The 20,604-nt window shown below is 39.8% G+C and overlaps 1 protein-coding gene across 1 annotated transcript in view; it reads left to right on the top strand.

Moving 5' to 3' along the window:
- The window catches only part of ppp2r5a (protein phosphatase 2 regulatory subunit B', alpha), a 57,365-nt gene that overhangs the window by 12,241 nt on the left and 24,520 nt on the right, over positions 1 to 20,604 (top strand). The window contains exons 2-3 of the mRNA NM_001078689.1: positions 11,272 to 11,468; positions 16,524 to 16,625. Coding sequence (NP_001072157.1) covers positions 11,272 to 11,468; positions 16,524 to 16,625 — 299 coding nt within the window. The remainder of the gene's footprint in view (positions 1 to 11,271; positions 11,469 to 16,523; positions 16,626 to 20,604) is intronic.

Genomic DNA, 20,604 nt, shown 5'->3' with positions numbered 1-20,604 from the left:
AAAAAGTTGGGGACCCCTGGTCTTCGATTACTCTAATATATAACTTACTCTTGACCTGTGGGTGACTAGATATGGGGCCACATATAGGTAAAGCAAGGAGGTGTTCTCTGTTTGTTATCATAACTGGAACCACGTTGCTAAGCTGAACAAAACCTGTAAACGCTCAGGTCTGTACTAAAGTATTAAGTATTCATTATGGGGGTATAGTTTTCCTTTAACAATATCTAAGAGATCAAGCATTTACCTTTAAAGATTCTTAATGGGGGGGGGGGGGGGGGTTTATTTAAACACTAGCCAGTGGAAAGGCCTATGCATCGCTTTGGTTTTCCAAAGTTGTGCACAAAATTTCCTTCTGCAGGCAACTTTGCACGACTTTGGGAAAACCAAAGCGATGTGTAAGCGAGTCCCTTTATTGCCGGTGGAAAGGCTTTTCGGGGAGATTAGTCCCCTGCAGTAGTAGAGATTTATCGGGGGCCACTAATCTCCCCTTGAGACATTACCCTTAAGGTGGCCATACATGTAGCAACGTTCATGGCTGAATCGTCAGATATGGAGATAGAAACAACAGGAATTCTACCTCCTTCTGCCAATTCAGCCCTGAACGTAGATTTTGCTCGGGCGCCTTTAATGGCACCCAATCAAAATCTTTTAACCAGGCCAATCTACTAGTCGTCCGATGCACAACCTTTTGCGATATCGGTCACCTCGTCCAGCCGCCATACACGTACCGAATATCTCGTACAATATCATCGGTGCGTGTATGGCCAGCTTAATGCTACTCGTGTTGCATTTTGACATCGGTGACAAGCCATGGCTTATTATAAACGTGTAACATCTCTTGGTTGGCTTCAACATTTCCTAGAATTTCCAAGTAGAGTCAGTAATCGCTCTGTTCGGCGCATAACTGGTATTGTGTCACAACTCACAAATTGTGCAAAATGGTGTTAAAGCTCTGCTATTTTGGTAGTGTGATCACCAAGTAATTGGTACCTTTTCAGTTGTGCTGTACAGACTGTGCGTCAACACAAAGTGCTGCCAGGAAATGGAGGGATACAATTAAAGAAAATAGATTCCATTATTTTAGGCAGTTTGTTACTATTAGCAACCGCAGAGCAATGTTTTAGATGTAGTATCTGTGTAAACATGTTAGTGGTATAGTTGCATGCATTATTTATGTATTTGCTGCGAGGGTTTTTATTTGTTCTCTAAACACAATGCACTCTATTTACCAAGAAACAATTTCACTGCCCGCCGCCTCTCTGCATACATGAACACCAAGCTATTAGCTATAGTGTACTTTGTATGGAAAATGACAGGAGTGTGATTTCCAAGCCTTTTGCTGGGAGGTATGGGCTTTGGGCAGTCCATTGACGTAAGTTTCTTTGTCTGAGTATGGCGGTGGCTATGGAAGATTATGGTGTCTGTTCAGCAAGCTGCGCCGCTTTGAAAATCCAATGGGTGAGTACCTGCTCGTAAGTTTGTTTTCACCAAGGCTACAGAGCTCATCACTTCTGCTTTGTGGCCTGAATATATCTTGATCACTGGCGCAAATGAGAATGTGGGTAAAACATCTCAATCGCGAAATTATGCAAAATTGCATAAGAAGGCATTTTTGCTTGATGGAACTGTTATACCCACAGCATTTCCTGTTCATGGCAATGAAAATATATTTTTGGGCACTTGGTTGCCCACAGGGAGAGCGATAGCCTACTGTGGACAGGACTCTTGGAATTGACACACAGCAAATGTATTGATCATTGCTAAGTATGCTGTGTGTAGCTATGTGGCATTTTTTGGCAGTAATCATGAGTCTGGGAGACGCTTCTTATTTCTGTTAATGGGAAACAACCCACGGACGAGGCATTTGAAACATCTAGTGTGACATTGACATTGAGCACTTGCTTGCGTCGTGTTGTCTCAAGTGCTGCTAAAATACTAGGAATGGTCTCCAGTTGCTTCCCAGAATAGAATCTTGCAGGGTAATGTAATAACAGTTGCAAAGTTTAAACTAGGTCTTGTAACCCATAGCAACCAACCACCCAGGAGCATTTATCGGTCGCCAAAGCTGGAAATATAGGAGGCAGCAAAACACACTGAATCTCCCCATGCTTCAGTGGCCTTTGGGAAGGTTTGTGTGAAGTTACATTGTTGTAGTATGGTAGGTTATACAGTAAGGGCGAGGTCACATGGGGCATTTTTATGTTGCATTTTTAAAAACGTGGATTTGAGCGTAAATATGCACAAAACGAAGCCCTACTGAATAATGGAATATGGACTATAGCAATTCCCACGGGATGCTTGCGAGCTGAAATCTGCCACATGACGCTAGTGCTTGCGTTTTTCAGCAGAAACGCCAATACGTCAAGGAAATGCCATACCGTGGATCCCCACATGTTTGGAAATAAACTTCGCTGAAATATGCAGTGTATTTTCAATATGGCGGTCAAACTCTTGGGAGATGTATTGTGCATATACGTATTTGTGGCGGCGTATGCTGGTGACGTAATTATGTAGCGTATTGATCAGTCTGGCTTTTTTGGCATTTTTTGCGTAAATTGCTTTTCAGCTCTGCTTTTTTCCTCCACAAAAGTCGAATAAAATTCTTCAGAGATGTCGTCCTCCAAAGCCTGTTGGGAAACAGATGCATGTTGGGAAAACAGATGCATGTTGGGAAAACAACACTGCAAGCTGAAAAACGCATATTATCATGTGCGTGTATTTACGCTCAACAGCTTATTTTTAAAAACGAGACCTTTTGTGAATAACCTAAAAACGCTCAGTGTTGGGTGCACTGGAGACCCAAGGACTTAAGGAATTTGGCTTTTTATTCCGTAGCCAGTTTAGTGATCTCTCCAGGCTGTTTTCACCCATCAAATGTCTCCTCTCCGTCCCCACTCCACCCACGTATTGCGCACCAAATTGGTGCGCAAAGTTGGTGAGGCACATATTTATCTATCTGGCAGTTAAGTACTTCAGTTGCCTACCCGAATAAAGAGTGGTGTATACATTTATATAATACACAAACCAGGAATGTCCTGTAAATTATATCCTTATAAATGGTGCTTAGTGAGGTCATTGGTTCAGATCTGTGCTTAGTGATGTCATTTGTGTCACATGACCCACTGAGACTTCAAAGTTACCTTAAAGTTAGTTTTTAGGTCGATCCATGGCCGGATGTCAATTGTACAGCTTGTAGTTTTACTTTATACAAAGGCTTCTCAATGGACTTCTGGTTTGATTGTGCGTGTATGAACCAGTAGTAGATGTTTAGTGCACAAATTGACAAAAAACATTCATGACATACATATTTCATAATTAAGACAATTGGCAAAACGTTCATTCATTGAACCAATGTTTAAAAAAAACAAAACAAAAAAAAAACCGGAACACTGTGCATTTAAGAATTGCCTTTTTTTTTTTCTTTTTAAATTTTTGGTGCTTGCTGCCCAGGTTGGAATGCATGTTTTATGTGCCAGAATGTGTTGCTAAGCCATTGTTTACATAGTAAATTGTGCAAACACTGAATCAGTGTGTTAGACGATAAAGTTAAGTTTTAAAGGTACATTTTTATTACATCTTACTATTTTTTAATCCTATATCTAAAAATATTTCTTTTAATATAAGTAAGGTTTATTTAAGAAAGAATAATACATGAAGGACAGGGCCACTGCTCTGTTTATAATAAATGCTTCCTCTTTATACGGACACTTGACAAATGTGCATTCAGTAATATATATATATTTATATATCCCTCTTAATAAAGTCAGGTGTAGAGGTTTTTTCCCAAACAAGGTATGGGGGAATAAAAAAATAATACAAGGGTGTAATAAAGCTTTTATGCATAGAATTAATGCCTTGATTCTTTATTTTACTAAAAAATTGATGCAGTGTGGGTGCATCTCTTTAAATAGCTGTATGTAGTTTGCGTAATGTTATAAACATTGTAACATACAGAGAGGAATTTACAAATGTGATAAGAACACAGTACTAAAAGTGGCTGTCGCTGAATTGTAAAATTGTTCTGACATTCACTGCAGGCAAAGTCTGAAAGTCACTGCAGGCATCAGGTAGTTTTATGGATTTGTCGTAATGCTGGTAAATTTGCAAAAGTGTATAAACAGTGCAAATATATGTTGTTGTAGCACAAAGTATAGTATGCACCAAAATCTTTTCTTTATAGTGAGAAAATGTGAACTTTTTCTTCCTCTGATATTTTCAAAATAGCATCAAAATCTTGGAGGAAAAATGTCATTCAAAATTTGACTACAGCCACAACACATAGTCTTTGTAGATTGTAAGCTCTTTTGGGCAGGGCCCTCTTCACCTCTTGTATTGGTTATTGATTGCTTTATATGTTACTCTGTATGTCCAATGTATGTAACCCACTTATTGTACAGCGCTGCGGAATATGTTGGCGCTTTATAAATAAATGTTAATGTAATGTAGTGTAATAGTCACGGGTACTAAATGCCAGAAAATCCCCTGCCATAGACAATACTGAGAATTGCCTCTGCTAGAACCCATGTAGAGACAATTATCAGTTAATGATCAGTTCTGCCTATTTTTGTAGCTGCTACTAAGTAGCTTCATGCGGCTTCACCTCTAAATTGTGTTTTGAGCAGGACAATATCTGTTCTAGTAGTGGTTTTACAGTGTTTCTATGTACAGGCTGTGGGTATATAGAGTTCCTGCTGCTGCAGCAGCATTGCTTGAGCAATTGGGGCCTATGCTAGTATGTAGGAGGGCTGGCAGTCAGTTCAGGGAGATAAAATTGCTAGGTAAAAGCAGAGAATAGTACTAATTGGAAGTTACAGTTAGTGGTGTAACTGTAGACCCATGGGTGTATGTATATATATATATATATATATATATATATATATATATATATATATATATATATATATATAATATGCAAATGTGCTCGCTAGTACTCTCTATTGTGCTGTATTTAAAGATTGTGTTGCCCTATGCCCTGTGGCCCCTGTGGTGGGCTGGGTCCTAGTGCAATTGCATCATCTGCCCCCATGGTTTTATTGATAGACTTTAGCTGGTTATACACGTTCAGATTTTAGTCTTCTTCTGATGAACGTTCGGAAATCAGTGGTACCTTTAAATGCAATGATGTAAACTAACATTCATACTGAAATTGTAGGATAATGCCCTAAAAATAACAAATAGGAGGATGTTCTGAACATGAAATAGTTGGCAGCACCAATCATACGAAAGTGACTCCCATTGTAGGGCCCCCAAGGATATTGTCGGATACACAATACATGCGCAGATTTTATCCTTATCCGACCAAAAGTTTTTAAGCTGTTTGGTCGATTAAACAATGGATACTGTAAAATTAATCAGATTTCTCTTACCAGACTTGCACGCAATGTTAAAATAAAAGGCTGACCTATTTGAGTAAACCTGGGCAAATTCATATTCCGTGAGCCTTTAGGTTTGTTACACCCCTGATCACAGAAGGTCCTGATACATGTAAGGCGGATGATTCCTTGGGGCATTTTATCCACCATTGTAGAATTGTAAAATATTTAGGCATTTTGTCTTCTGCATAAGCCATTGGAACGTAAATTATAACAATAGTAATAAAATCTGGATTGTATACTTAATGCAAACTGTGTACAGGTTTTGTTTTACCGGCCCCTTAATTGAGCTTTCAGAAATGTTTTTACCTACAGCGGTGTGCACAATTTTCTCAGTGTGATTGTAGCATATTTGCTACATGGGCTTGTCGACGGGCAAAATATTATAATAGAAACCCACTATTTTAGGCCCCTTGCATGCTAGTCTGCACAGTAGTGATGAGGCAGTCGAGTAGAAGCCAATAATACCTGGGCAGATTTGGGTTAAGAGTCAAACTTTAAGCCCAAACATTAATGATGTCATCAGAAGGTAACAAGGCCATTGAAGGTGCCCAAGCAAGACCAAGAGACCCCAGGTCTCGAGCATTCTGGATAACAGGTCCCATACCGGTAGATCGGCAGCCTTATGACCAGAGCAGTAGTGATGTGGGGGTTGGGCCGATACCTGCGGGACCCACGGTTCGGGCACACCTCTGCACAACATTTTCGGGTTGCGGGTGGGTTTGGGTTGAGCTCTTCTTCTTGCCCCTCGCTGCCTGTGAGAAGTGGTATGAGTCCACCCAAATCGGATTGAATATTGCACCCAAATTGGGCAACACTGCCTTGCAATATGAGAGAAATGCTACTCATTTAGTGTTAGAGTATTTATCATTTTCATGAACTGATAATAATGGATAATATCCGCTACACGGGGGTTCCAAGACGGCCAGACTCCCACCCTATTTCTGCGTGTATCTCAATCCGTGCCAGTCTCAGTAAATAGCAGCGTGCCGCTGCATGATATAACACTCAGGCTTTCATTAGGCGCTCTTCCCCGTGGCACCCAATTATTCATCTGACGTCACAGGCCTACTGTTTAAACATAAATAGAACCCATTCCAGCGTCTTCAATGCGGCTTCTATTACATTTGAAATGTGATATTATTATCTTTTACCTCTGGAGACTTGCTGTTATTTTTGGTACGTGGAGAGGGCAGTATCCTAGCAACTTGTGGGATATCACCTCCCAGTAACATGCTGAAAAGGCACGCCATTCAGTCTAACTTGGGAAACTGACACAGCCGATGTAGGGCACGGAGGGGGTTTGCTGCTTACAATTCCATATTAAGGGCGGTTATTTGAAAGAAAAAATCAATTGAAGATCTGCAATTAAAGATTTGCTATCTTGGGTTGCTTCATAGGTTTTATTATTTTCTTGACATATATTCTTTATATATTATTTTTAGAATGACATCACACAAGGTGGTTTATCGGCCATTATATTGTGCCATAGTGCCCATATTGCCTCTCCTTCTGTAGAAACTGCCTGACACCACTGGTAGTAAGTAGTCCATGACCCAAAATGCATTGTCAAGTCTAGGACTATCTATATTTGCAACGTCCGTTGGTTCCTATTGAAGTCTGTGGGAGGTACCTGTACACACACAAAAGAAGATAAATGTAGTCTGTTAACTTTTAGAATGATATAGACATCAGTTTTTAATTTATTTTGCTTTTTGTGCAGCAGCTCTACAGTTTGGAATTTGGTTGCTAGGGGATTGTTTACCTTAGCAACCAGGCAGCTGTTTGATGGAGAGACTGGAATATGACTAGGAGAGGGACTGAATGAAAAGATAAAAAATAAAAAGTAACAATGATAATACAATTGTTAGTTCATAGAGCATTAGTCTTTGGCTGGCGGGGTCAGTGACCCCCTGTTGAATGCAGGAAAGATGTAGAAGAGGAAGGCAAATAATTTAAGAACTAAAAAATAATGAAGACTGATTGCAAAGTTGCCAGGAAGACGATATTCATACTAAAAGTTAACTTAAAGGTGAACCACCCCTTTAAAACTACTCTGTAAGGTTCAGATCAAATCATTAAACACAAGATAACTTATATTACAATAATTATCAAATTGACATACATATCTGCAAATATTGCTCTTCTACCTTACTTACTCGTTGTAATAGAGCTTATTGATTAAGAACTAGGATGAACTCCTATCCAAAAATAACCCTTGTCTTAGTTCCATATGAAGATGTTATTCAGAGACCGGCGATATAGAATGTTACGCAGATTCTCAGATTTCTTCTGGAAGTGCAGTGAGCAGTTAATTGAACCTTGAAGCTTTTCTAGGCACAAACCTTTCAGCATTCAAGGAAGGCAGATGCTATAGATAAGGGTTATCGTGATATCTCTTGGATATATCAGACACGGAATCTGCTCTTCATATTTTTTAAAAGCCAAATAACACAGCAATCTTCCTAAACAAGTCCGGCTTCTGTGTCCACTTGTTTTGTGTTCGTAAAAGGGATAGAAGTAGGGTCACGGGATATTCCAGAAATGTTATGGAAACTCGGATATCTTCAAAGGGATGTACATTCCTAAATAATGTTTTGTCTATTGTAATTCTATACACCGTGTTTGCTAGTTATATGTAACTGTGGTTGCAATTGAAAGCAGAATATTTCTGCACTGCTGGTTCTGGTTCCATGGGTCGTTTTATATCCCAGCAGAACTTTTTTTTGCATAATTCAAGTGGGGATATGAGCACACTCTGCACAAAATAGCCTTATCATAATCAGATCTTTCCCCCTCCATGTTCTCCTGCTTGGCTTTTTTTTTCCATTTTAGGATGAGGCTATAAAGGAGATCTTTTTTTTTTTTTTTTTAAACAAGCAGTTTTAGGTTTTTAACAAATCTGCTTGGTTTTAGTTTAATTTGGATTTGTAATGCAGTTAGACCAGGACACATGTTCTCTATAAAGAGAGAGATGAACAGTCTAGCCAAAAAGACACAAGTTTATGTATTTGTGCATTTTACTTAAAGGGGAAGTAGATTGCAGTAGTACATACAGGTATAGGACCCGTTATCCAGAATGCTCAGGACCAAGGGTATTCCGGATAAGGGGTATTTCCATAATTTGGATCTCCATACCTTAAGTCTACTAAAAAATCAGCTGGCCAGAGACTGATAAGTCTTAAATGAAAGCATAAAGATACAAGATACCATAGCTGAACTACAGGACAAGGTGGAGAAAATCAAATGAATGGAATATCTGTCGTCCATCCACAACAACACAATGCCCTAAGGGCTCTGGCACACGGGGGAGATTAGTCGCCCGCGATTAACTCCCTGTTCGCGGGCGACTAATCTCCCCGAGTTGCCTACCCCTGCCATCCCACCGGCGAACATGTAAGTCGCCGGTGGGATGGCAGACGCGGCGGGGCGATTTGCGCGAAATCGCGCCGCCGCATGTGCCATCCCGCCGGCGACTTACATGTTCGCTGGTGGGATGGCAGGGGTAGGCAACTTGGGGAGATTAGTCGCCCGCGAACAGGGAGTTAATCGCGGGCGACTAATCTCCCCCGTGTGCCAGAGCCCTAAAGGTCCCCATAAACGGGTCGATGCACTCGCTTGGCGATGTCACCTACAGGTGGGCGATATCGGGAGAATCCAGGCTAATTCGATTGGGCCAAACAATCGAATTATAACGACGGGCATAGGAAATGTCGGTCCAGGGGCCGCATCAACGAGCCGATGCGGTCCCTGATCCGACTAGATTTTCTAACCTGCCCTATCGAGATCTGCCCAATTTCAGGCCAGATATCGGTCGGGCAGGCCCGTCGGTATTCCCCATACATGGCCCGATTAGCTGCCGAATCAGTCTAAGGGACCAATATCAGCAGCTAGAATCGGCCCGTGTATGGGGACCTTAACACTCTCTGGAATACCTGGATACTTGCCCACCACACACATTTTTAAATCTTCCTATAATGACTGCAGCCTGATACCATTACTAAGCTACTGCCCACCTCTTTTGTGTTTTTGTTTTCTTGTTTCTTATTCTCTTTTTACTCTTCTATTAATTCCAAGTCAGGTTATGTTATACAATCAGTCAAAAGATGATGTGCACCAATCTGTCCTTTTTATTACTGATACAGAATAATGTAAATGTAACTAGGTACCATTAGGACAATGTCAGACTGACTGACTGAGAGTGCATCAATAATGATTTGTTTAAATCAATAAAACGTAAGTTACAATAAATGAAGGAAATGAAATTGTTTCCCTTTCTTGCATGCACTCCCTAGGCAGGCAAAGTGACAGCCTTACAACAATGGGCGATTTATAGTCATGCTATGGGAAAAGCGTGTTGCCTAGCAATGCTCTTTAACCCAAAGCACCAGTAGGAAAAGGGTTAAAAGATAAGTGGAGCACATTTGCAGTACATCAAGAATTCTTGATTAAAAAGTAACTTTATTGGAGTAGCATCTTCCACGTTGCGTGTTCTCAGACACTTAATCATAGGCTACGATTCATTGTCTGTAAACACTAAATGTGTAAGGCGGTACTCCAATAAAGTTACTTTTTAATTGAGAATTTCTCCTGAAGATTTGCTCAGTGAGTGCCTGCTCCTTTGTCTTAAACCAGATGCCAATCATAGGTATAGCTACCTACACACAGAGCTCTCCTCCCGCCCCCACCCCTACATTTCTTTTTTCTACAATTACAACCAAGGCAGCTGTATATAATAATAATAATAAGTGGATGTGTTTCATAGAATTTATTTCTTCCGTCTAAATCAGGAATCCCCAAACTTTTTTTTCACTCATTAGCCAGTCAGATGTAAAAATTGTTGGAATCAAAAAAGTTCTTTGGGGATGCCAAATAAGGGCTGTGATTGGCTATTTGGTAGCCACATGTGGGCTGCTGGCCTGCAGGAGGCTCTGCTTGGAGTAAAACTGTGTCTCTGGGCTTCCAAAACTTGCCTCCAGGCCAGAAATGTAAAAATGGCACCTACTTTGTGTGGCCACTGGGAGCAACATCCCAAGGGGGTGGTGAGCAACAGGTTGTTCAAGAGCCAATGGTTGTGGAGACCTGGTCTAAATGTTCTGTTTTTTTTCTGTTGCAAACAGCATGACTGTTTGGCAGCTGAATATTCCAGTTCACTTACTCATGCTGAAATTGGTATGTTAGCCCAGGGAAACAAACAAATGACTGGCACACAGGCCCGGACTGGCAATCTGTAGATTTTGGCAAATGCCAGAGGGGCTGCTGTAAGATGCCATAGACAGTCACTATTTATTGGGCTGGTGGGGGGGCTGTTTGGACCTCTGTGTATATGAAATGCCAGGGCTTATTTTAAATCCCAGTCTGGGCCTGCTGACACACAACCTAGTATTTTTTACCTGGCACAACTAATGCCCTGCTTGCCATCTTTGATTCACAGCGTGCGTGAATTGTTTGATTTAATACTGGATGGGTAAGCTATTTCACAGTGCCACTTCCCCTCTAAGTTTTCTAGAATGTGTATGTGCTTCCTGATAGTATCAGGAGTTTATGGTCCTAATTTGGGGGCCAGCAAATACTAATATAAAATAGCCGGATAATATAAAATAGCCGGGGGGTAGGGAAGTTGGGTCAGCATGTAGAAATTTGTCAAGTTTCCCAATCGTAGTTTTTCTGCCAGCACTCCGTAATTAGGATGAGCCCCACCCTGTGCTGTCATTTCCACTGTTGCCCTTTTCCTTCAGCATAAATGCCAGCCTGATTATTCTTTTATTAGTAATAGATGTTATAAGTGCCCCCAGTTTCTTTAAGGTGCCAGAACTCTCTTCAATCCCCCATCTGTTTCCCTGTATATGGTGTTTTATATGAATAGGTATATGAAAATGTATCCTTTTCTTTTGTACAGATGCCACTTCAAATGATCAGCAAGATCTTTTCTGTCAGAAGCTGCAACAGTGCTGTGTGCTCTTTGATTTCATGGACTCTATATCAGATCTGAAGAGCAAAGAGATCAAGAGAGCCACCTTAAATGAACTGGTGGAGTATGTGTCTATAAACCGAGGGGTACTGGTGGAATCCGCATATCCGGATATCATTAAAATGGTAAGGACGTGCGCAAACAAACATAACTGTACCTATTGATTATTGGGAGGAAGGTCAGAAAGGACATCATTGGGTTGTTTTAAGAGCAGGAAAATGAGCCTACATTAAACAAAGGGTGATACCAGAAAGAGATTATTCTCTTGAAGATGAGAATTCATTGTCAGTGGAGTGAATTAACATTTCTGAGGATCACATATACATTTATCCTTGGTGAAGGAGGTTCTATACAAGATATACTTGAGGAACTTTAATATCTAATATTAAAAATTCAGAGTAAAGGGCCCCTCCTATGATGCTGCAGATGCTTTTAACCAATTTTGCCTCTTTGATTTGTGTTAATAAACACTTATTTCTTTTTAAATGTTGTGTAATATGGCAAACGGGGGCTGTAATTGTAATTTTGTTTGAGACTGACTGACTAACTGGGTCACCCTGTGGTTCTGCTTGTTGCACCTTTATGAAAATGAAGATAATGTATATAGGTATTTGCAAAGAGGGGGTTAACTGAGGACAGGAGGAGATTCCTGCAGTTTTTGTTATGGTAGTGTTTGAATATGACTACTCATTTGTGTACTCTGGTATGCCATTGATTTACTCCTCTCTTGTTCTCACCTCCCAATTCCTCACTTCTACCGGGCTGCACCCATTCCCTGGAATGCACACCCGCCCTGTCAGATTAACTCCTCATTTGTTTTAAACATTCCTTGAAAGAACCAAATTTCTATGGGATTGGTTTGTGATATTCACGTGTATTCACCATAAACTAGATGAATTCTGACTATATTTTATATACTGCCACCCCCCCCTTTACTTTGTAGTCATGGATCATGCCTGTGTCTCTGGTTTATAGATAAGAAGAAGCCATTTATACAGGGGGTTTAAATGGCTTAATTTGATTGGCTATATTCTTCCACAATTACTCAGAATAATAGGAGCTTGGGTTAGACAAAAATGAACTTATTAAAATTTGAAGTTTCATTATTCACTATACTTCCCCTAATTTTTGGGTAACATAGTGAGCCAGGAGGGGCCATATAAGTAGTTTAACCCTTGACCCACCTCTGGAGCCTAGGATATTGGGGTGGAACCTACAGTGTTTAGGCCAACACAAACCACTAACTATTCACTGTTTAATGTATGGAAATTGAGTTTGTTATTGCACATGGGTGTGAGTATTAATCATTAGTCATTTGCATTTGTCTACAGTAGCGGAAGGAATCATAAATAAAACTACAGGTAAGGGACCGGTTATCCAGAATGCTCGGAACCTGGGGATAAGGGATCTTTCCATAAGTTGGATCTCCACACCTTAAGTCTGCTAAAAACATAATTTAAGCATTAAATAAACCCAATAGGGCTGTTCTGCCCCCAATAAGGGGTAATTATATCTTAGTTGGGATCAAGTACAGGTACTGTTTTATTATTACAGAGAAAAGGGAATCATTTAACCATGAAATAAACCCAATAGGACTGTTCTGCCCCCAATAAGGGGTAATTATATCTTCGTTGGGATCAAGTACAGGTACTGTTTTATTATTACAGAGAAAAGGGAATCATTTAACCATTAAATAAACCCAATAGGGCTGTTCTGCCCCCAATAAGGGGTAATTTATATCTTAGTTGGGATCAAGTACAGGTAGGGCTGGGCGATATACCGTTTAATACCGAATACCGGTGTTTTTTTTAAAAACTATATTCATTTTTCAGATACCGCAATACCGGGGTGTCAGGGTACTCACCCGTGCGGCCCGGTCTCGCGCGCCTCCTTGCGTGCGCGTGTCCCGTTGTCCGCGGGACGTTGCGCACGCGTGTCCAGGTGCGCGTGCGTCAAAGCGCACATACATGTCAAAGCGTGCACGTCCGTGACGCGCTGACGGCGCCGGTTCTGCACATGCGTGGGGGGTATTTAAAGCTATCAAACGCCTCCTCCTGTGCTATGTTGTCTGCGGCCTTGCCTGGGAAACTAAGCCTGCCTGATTTACCTTACGACTTTCTGTTGCCAATCCTTCGCTTGCCTGACTCTGATTTTAAATACTGCAGTAATTATTCTCTAATTTATTAGGAAATGGGGTTAACACCTAATCATGCATGGAAAAAAAAAATACCGTCAAATACCGTGACACCGATATAATTTTGAAAAATACCGTGATATAAATTTTTGGTTATACCGCCCAGCTCTAAGTACAGGTACTGTTTTATTATTACAGAGAAAAGGGAATCATTTAACCATTAAATAAACCCAATAGGGCTGTTCTGCCCCCAATAAGGGGTAATTATATCTTAGTTGGGATCAAGTACAGGTACTGTTTTGTTACAGAGAAAAGGAAATCGTTTTTAAAAATTAGAATTATTTGCTTTTAATGCAGTCTATGGGAGACGGCCTTTCCGTAATTCAGAACTTTCTGGATAATGGGTTTCTGGGTAATAAATCCTATACTTGTACCAATTTTAGGCACTTTTTACCTAATTCTGTATTAATTTACACAAATAGATGTTGAGGCTTAATACTTGATAAGTGGGTTTGGGCGAAAGCTCAGAAATTGATATTCAGGGTGTTTTTACTGTTCTGGTTGGTGGTTATTCCTTTCCTCCCCTCAGAGCATCTGCCTTCCTTGCAGAATAACAATTTTAGATGTTAGGGAACTGGGAGTCAATGCTATGCACACTGCAAATGTGGTTTATTTTATGAATCGCTGGTGGGAAAGCTCTTGCAGTGTCTTGCTCTGTCTGTTTCTTATAATAGCACATTTATTTGTTGTCGGCCTGCACAGTCTAGTCAGTTTAAGATGGACTGACGGCGAATTCATTCTGACACATGAAACAACTTCATAAATACACTGATTTACAACTTGGAGCTTCTAAAATTTGGTTCCAGCTGTGTATTATGTTACCCTTTCCAGTTTCCCTACTTGAGTTTCATCGAAAGTGTTGGCTGATGCTTTAGCTCAGCGGAGGGTTTAACTTATAGCTTATGATCCCACCGTTACAATATAAAAAGCAGCGCCCTTTTAAATCTGTGGCAGATTTCTTTTGTTGTCCCTTGATTATTTAAAAAATTTTTTAATGTAAAAAAGGTAATTAATCCCTTACCCAAGCTGTGCCATATAAAAGGCACTGCGCTTATACACAGGCCGAGAAATCCTTCTGTATGGCATCGTCATTTATTAAAGGTGAAATTGGGATTCCTAGAATTCTAACTATATATATATATATATCAACAAATTTAACAGTGAAACAAGCAACCATTTATTGGCTCAAATTTTTAACAAAAAGCTTCCCAGTGCTTCATGGTACCCATACTCCGCCCTCCTTACATGTTTCGTACCATCGGGTGCTTCATCGGAGGAGATCTGATGAAGCACCCAGTGGTGTGAAATGCGTAAGGAGGGCGGAGTATGGATTCCTAGAATTCCCAGACGTTACACCATAGCACATTAATGAAGCTCTTCCCATCATACCCTAATTTGAATGATTTTATGACTTTTAGGGTGAAGACACATGGATCGATTAGTTGCAGTGACTAAACACAGTGATTTAGCCACCATAAGCTAATGTACACGCTGCTCTGACTAATTGCGCACCGTTTGTGGCGCGCCAATTAATCGCTGCAACTTTTTCTTTCACTTCAGTCTATGTCATGCTTTATTTCTGCAATACTGCAATGCTATATTTCTGCTTTGATGATAACCTCTGGGGTTTAGTGCCTTCTCTGAAACTGGCAAATTCTAGAAGAGCTGATTTCATGCCATTAAGAGATGCTAAACTGATATACAGGTAAGGGATTCCTTATCTGGAAACACGTTTATCCAGAAAGTTCCGAATTACAGAAAGGCCATCTCCCATAGACTAAGCAAATAATTCAAATTTTTAAAAATTATTTCTTTTTTCTCTGTAATAATAAAACAGTACCTGTACTTGATCCCAACTAAGATATAATTACCCCTAATTGGGGGCAGAACAGCCCTATTGCGTTTATTTAATGGTTAAATGATTCCCTTTTCTCTGTAATAATAAAACAGTACCTGTACTTGATCCCAACTAAGATATAATTACCCCTTATTGGGGACAGAACAGCCCTATTGGGTTTATTTAATGGTTAAATGATTCCCTTTTCTCTGTAATACTAAAACAGTACCTGTACTTGATCCCAACTAAGATATAATTACCCCTTATTGGGGGCAGAACAGCCCTATTGGGTTTATTTAATGGTTAAATGATTCCCTTTTCTCTGTAATACTAAAACAGTACCTGTACTTGATCCCAACTAAGATATAATTACCCCTTATTGGGGCAGAACAGCCCTATTGGGTTTATTTAATGGTTAAATGATATCCTTTTCTCTGTAATACTAAAACAGTACCTTTACTTGATCCCTGTTGGGTTTATTAAACATTTAAATAATTTATTAATAGACTTAAGGTATGAAGATCCAAATTATGGAAAGATTCCTTATCCAGGAAAACCCCAGGTCCCAAGCATTCTGGATAACAGGTCCCATACCCTTTTGATGCATGAGTTCCACAAAAGAGTGTTCTTTACATCTGAGAGCGGTGTTTAAATTTTGAATTTAATGTGGGAATATATTACATTCTACCTCATTTCAGTCATGAGATTCTTGCTGCAGCTAGGGTCAGTTGTTTCTAATTAAATTGCTAATTATTTTTAAAAGCTTGGGAGATATAAAGTGCTAATGGGATACTACAATTTACATTCTTTGTGTATAACAACTTCCTGGTTCTTCAGACCAGTTGTACTTACAGGAGAACGAAGTTAATTAAATGATTTAATTTAACCCTCTCTTTATAATGAACCCTACATATCTGTAAGACTGAGACACAGACACAAGAGGGAACTGAAAAAAATGCAATGTTTTCAACACAAACCCTAATTATTATGCTCATGTTGAACATAGGGCGTATGATTTATTACTCTGAAATTAGCATTTTGCATGTATTCCCTTGGGACAAAATACAAAAAAACCACCTGCTTACTGGTTTAAGTAATTGAAATGATATTAATTGTTTCTATTTATATTGTTTTTTTTTTGTTTTGCAGATTTGCTCAAATATTTTTAGAACACTTCCACCAAGTGATAATCCTGATTTTGACCCAGAAGAGGATGAGCCTACACTAGAAGCATCATGGCCTCACATACAAGTATAAATTTCATTTTGGTTTTAAAAATGTTGATAGTCTCATTTAAAGGGGCAATACACCCCTTTTTGTTCAAATTAGTTTAACCGTGCTGAAGTATCTATTGCTTTTGATATTTGTTGCCCTAAACAGGGCAAAATTTACAGTGGAAAGTAAACTTACATTGTACTTACTGCTTGTATAGAAGCACAATTAAAACAAATAATAAAGCCCTCTGTGTAAACAATACCCTCCCAAAGCTGAAGCCTTTATTAAGCTGTCAATCTGTTATAGCATCTACTCATTTTGCAAGGCCCCCAAACTAGTGGATCTTTTCCTGACATGCCCATCTAAGGTGGGTGATATCGGGCTTATCCTATTGTTTGGCCCTGGGGCCAAATGATTGGATCAAAACAACAACAGGGATATAAGATGTTGGGACGAGGACTGTATCAACGAGCTGATGCGGTCATTGATCTAATGGGGACAATCAAACATGCACGATTTACATGTACCCGATTTTCTGGCAGATAAGCTGCTGAATTGTCGGAAGGGCCCTATTCTGCAGCTTAGGCTTTCACGTAAGGAGCAGATAATTATATAGAGGGCTTCTCAGTAGACTGGTTAGTTGTTTTAACAGTGGCTGTACACGCACTGATATAATTGTACGAAAGTTTCATATAATCTCCGGATCATGTGTAGACTTCAAATTATTGTCACGACAATTTTGTAACATGGTGACCTGTTGTTCTGTCGATTGGACGGGTTAGAAAACTTCTGTCGGATAACAGCAATATCTATTCATGTATTGCATAACTGACTAAATACATAGGTGACCTACAATATCCGGGCCATAACTTTTGCACGATTATTGTCTGGCCACTATTAATTACCAAAACATTGTCATATTTGTTATGTTTAGGACTTTAATCATACAGTTTCAATCTGAATGTTAGGATATTGATCGTACATTTTAATGCAATGATCTAAAACTAACATTCGTCGTAAGCCAAGTAAAATCTGAACATGTATGGGCAGCTTAATTCTAAGGGTAGGGACCCACGGAGCGGTTCAGTCGCCCACAATAGATCCCTGCTATCGCGGCAACTAACCGCTCCGAAATGGCTTTCCACCGGCAACAATAGGAGTCGCAAATGGAAAGCCCTTTGAATCGCTTTGTTTTCCCCAAAGTCATGCAAAGTTGCCAACTTCACGCGACTTTGGAGCACCGAAGCGAATCCTGTTGTTGCCCAACCAAAACTTGTTACACTTGTAAAGGCTGCTCACTAGTAGCAATATAAATTAACAAGGTTATTAATATGAATATTGTTATAACATGTCTGTGTGTTATGACTTCTCATTTGTGTAAATATTGTGTTTGCGCTGTCTCCCTTAGTTCTCCTTATTTAATGTATTGTGATGTAGATTTATTTTTATGGCCAGTGTTTGGTTTTGTGATATATTACCATCATTTACAGCAGGTTAGATAGCTAGCTGTATAAATGCATTCTGTATTTTATTTTCTAAGACTTTACAACCTTTATAAATTGCTGTTGTGATTTACAGTGGGTTATATCGTGTGCGATATAAATGACTTTACAACCTGAACGTAAACCCAAAAATAACATTTTGCCGGTTGAACAATCTTTCTAGTATACGTCTATTAAACATATTTTTAGTTACAGTAAAGTTATTTGTAAATGTAATTACTATTACAAATAGCCAGTCTCTCCCTGGCACATCCCTGCACTGGTGGGATTGATTTTTGATACAAAGTAGCGGAAGCCAACTTTATTATCAGACATGTTTTGGCTGGAGGAGTGCTGTCTCTGGCCTTGTCCTTTTAATGGAGAACGGTTGGGTTCTATTAATTTTTTACTCTTTGCCTGTCAGCACAACACAAAAACTATATAGGTTCTTTGTTTAGCACAGTGATAGCTTTGTTTTTCCTTAATAATTTGCTGTGGGGCAATAATGCATTGAGGACAGTATATCACACTGGGGAAATGTGATCTGAAGAGCCCTTTGATTATAAGTATATGTTTGTATGGGGAACAAGTATCCAGTGTGGAGTGATTTCTGCAGTTTTTTTTTTAAAGGAACAGTTCAGTGTAAAAATGAAACAGGATAAAATAGACAGACTGCGCAAAATAATAATGTTTTCAATATAGTTAGTGAGGCAAAAATGTAATCTATATAGGCTGGAGTGGGCAGATATCTAACATAATAGCCAGAACACTACTTCCTGCTTTCAGCTCTCTAACCTCTTAATTAGTCAGTGACTTTAGAGGGGCCACATGGGACCTAACTGTCAGTTTGTGAGCATGCAGGTCAGATTTAAATGCAAACTAACTGAACAGTTATGTCCCATATGGCCCCCCTCAAGTCACTGATTGGTTACTGACTAACTAAGAGGTTAGAGAGCTGAAAGCAGGAAATAGTGTTCTGGCTATTATGTTAGACATCTGCTCACTCCAGCCTTTATAGATGATATTTTTGCCTAACTATATTGAAAACATTTTTTATTTTGTGCAGTCTGCCTGTTTTACCCAGTTTCATTTTTACTCTGAACTGTTACTTTAATCTAAAAACTGCAATATACCTGCAATATTCCATCATATTTTATATAACACCAGCATATTGTGCAGCTCTTGACAGAGATTTACATCAGTTTAATAGAGCTTACACCTCTACATTTGTTGCATGATGTTGGTTCCTAAGGTGTATAAGATTGTTGTCCTTTTCCAAGGTGGTGGATGTTGAAGTGGAAATAATTGCAGCAATTAATGCAGTGCGCATCGTTGCGCCAGAGTAGGTGCAATTGAATTCAAAGCAGCTTGTATAAAGGGCAACTTCACCTTTATTTCTTTTTCTGTTATCTTTGATTAATTATATTAAAAAATAAATCATCTTGTCCAGTCTTAAGTGAGAAGTGGAAGGGGTTAATGAATTGGTGGCTTGGCCAGTAATGCCGACACTAAGCCTAACAATAGCTATTCTATCCGCCATGGCATGTAAAGAAAGGTGTAAAGAAAGGTACCATGAACCTGGGCCAGCGTTACTGACAGTCTCTGACAATAGCCCTCTGTTTATAGATGGGATTGATTTTTACTTTTGTTGCTATATTGATCAAGAAATGTATCCGCTATATGCGTGCATTGATGTGTGTTCCCATAGCATTCCTACTGGTTTGTATATAACCTGCCCTTACGTGTAACATTGCATTGTAAATGTGTAAAGGTTTTGCTCAAAGAAATGTAAATTTTAACTTCATACTCAAAGGAAAGTGGCACTTAGACTCTCCTAACTGAATGCCATAGCTATGAGTATCCGTTTAGTCCATGGCAGCGCCGACAACTAGAGATTCAATAAATACTGGATTTGGTTCAGGGCTCAACCCAGCCACAGCTCCTTTTTGCAGGATTTGGATTCAGCTGAACACCAAGCTGCAGGCCAGATCTGTTCCAAATCTAAAGGTGACCATACACAGTAAGATCCGCTCGCTTGGTAAGGTTGCTAAGCAAGCGGATCTTCTCCCAATATCCCCACCTACGGGTGGGCGATATCGGGCTAATTCGGTTGTTTGGCCCCAGGGCCAAATGATCGAATTAGAACAGTGGGTATAGGTGCAGTCGGTTCGGGGACCACATCAACAAGTTGATGCAGTCCCTGATCCAATGAAAAAATCAAACCTGCCCCATTGAGATCTGGCTGATTTCAGGCCAGATGTTGGTCAGGCAGGTTCATTGTTGCTTGGACAGATGCAAACATTTGAAAAAATATTGTTACTGGTAAGGTGCCCATACATGGGCAGATAAGCTGCTGAATTGGGACTGATATCGGCAGATAGACTTAGCCCGTGTATGGCCACCTTAAGACCAGTAACAACATTTTGTCAAATGTTTGCATCTATTCATTCAGCAACTTTAGGGAGGGGCTCGATGGAGGGCAGTGGATGGGGGCTTTTGTTTTTGGGGTAATTTAGTTCTCCTTTAAAGGTGTC

The sequence above is a fragment of the Xenopus tropicalis genome, chromosome 5, assembly GCF_000004195.4.
Source record: "Xenopus tropicalis strain Nigerian chromosome 5, UCB_Xtro_10.0, whole genome shotgun sequence".
In the NCBI taxonomy this organism is placed as follows: Eukaryota; Metazoa; Chordata; class Amphibia; order Anura; family Pipidae; genus Xenopus; species Xenopus tropicalis.
The sequence above is the reverse complement of the archived record's forward strand: the minus strand, read 5'-3'. Positions and strand labels throughout refer to the sequence as shown.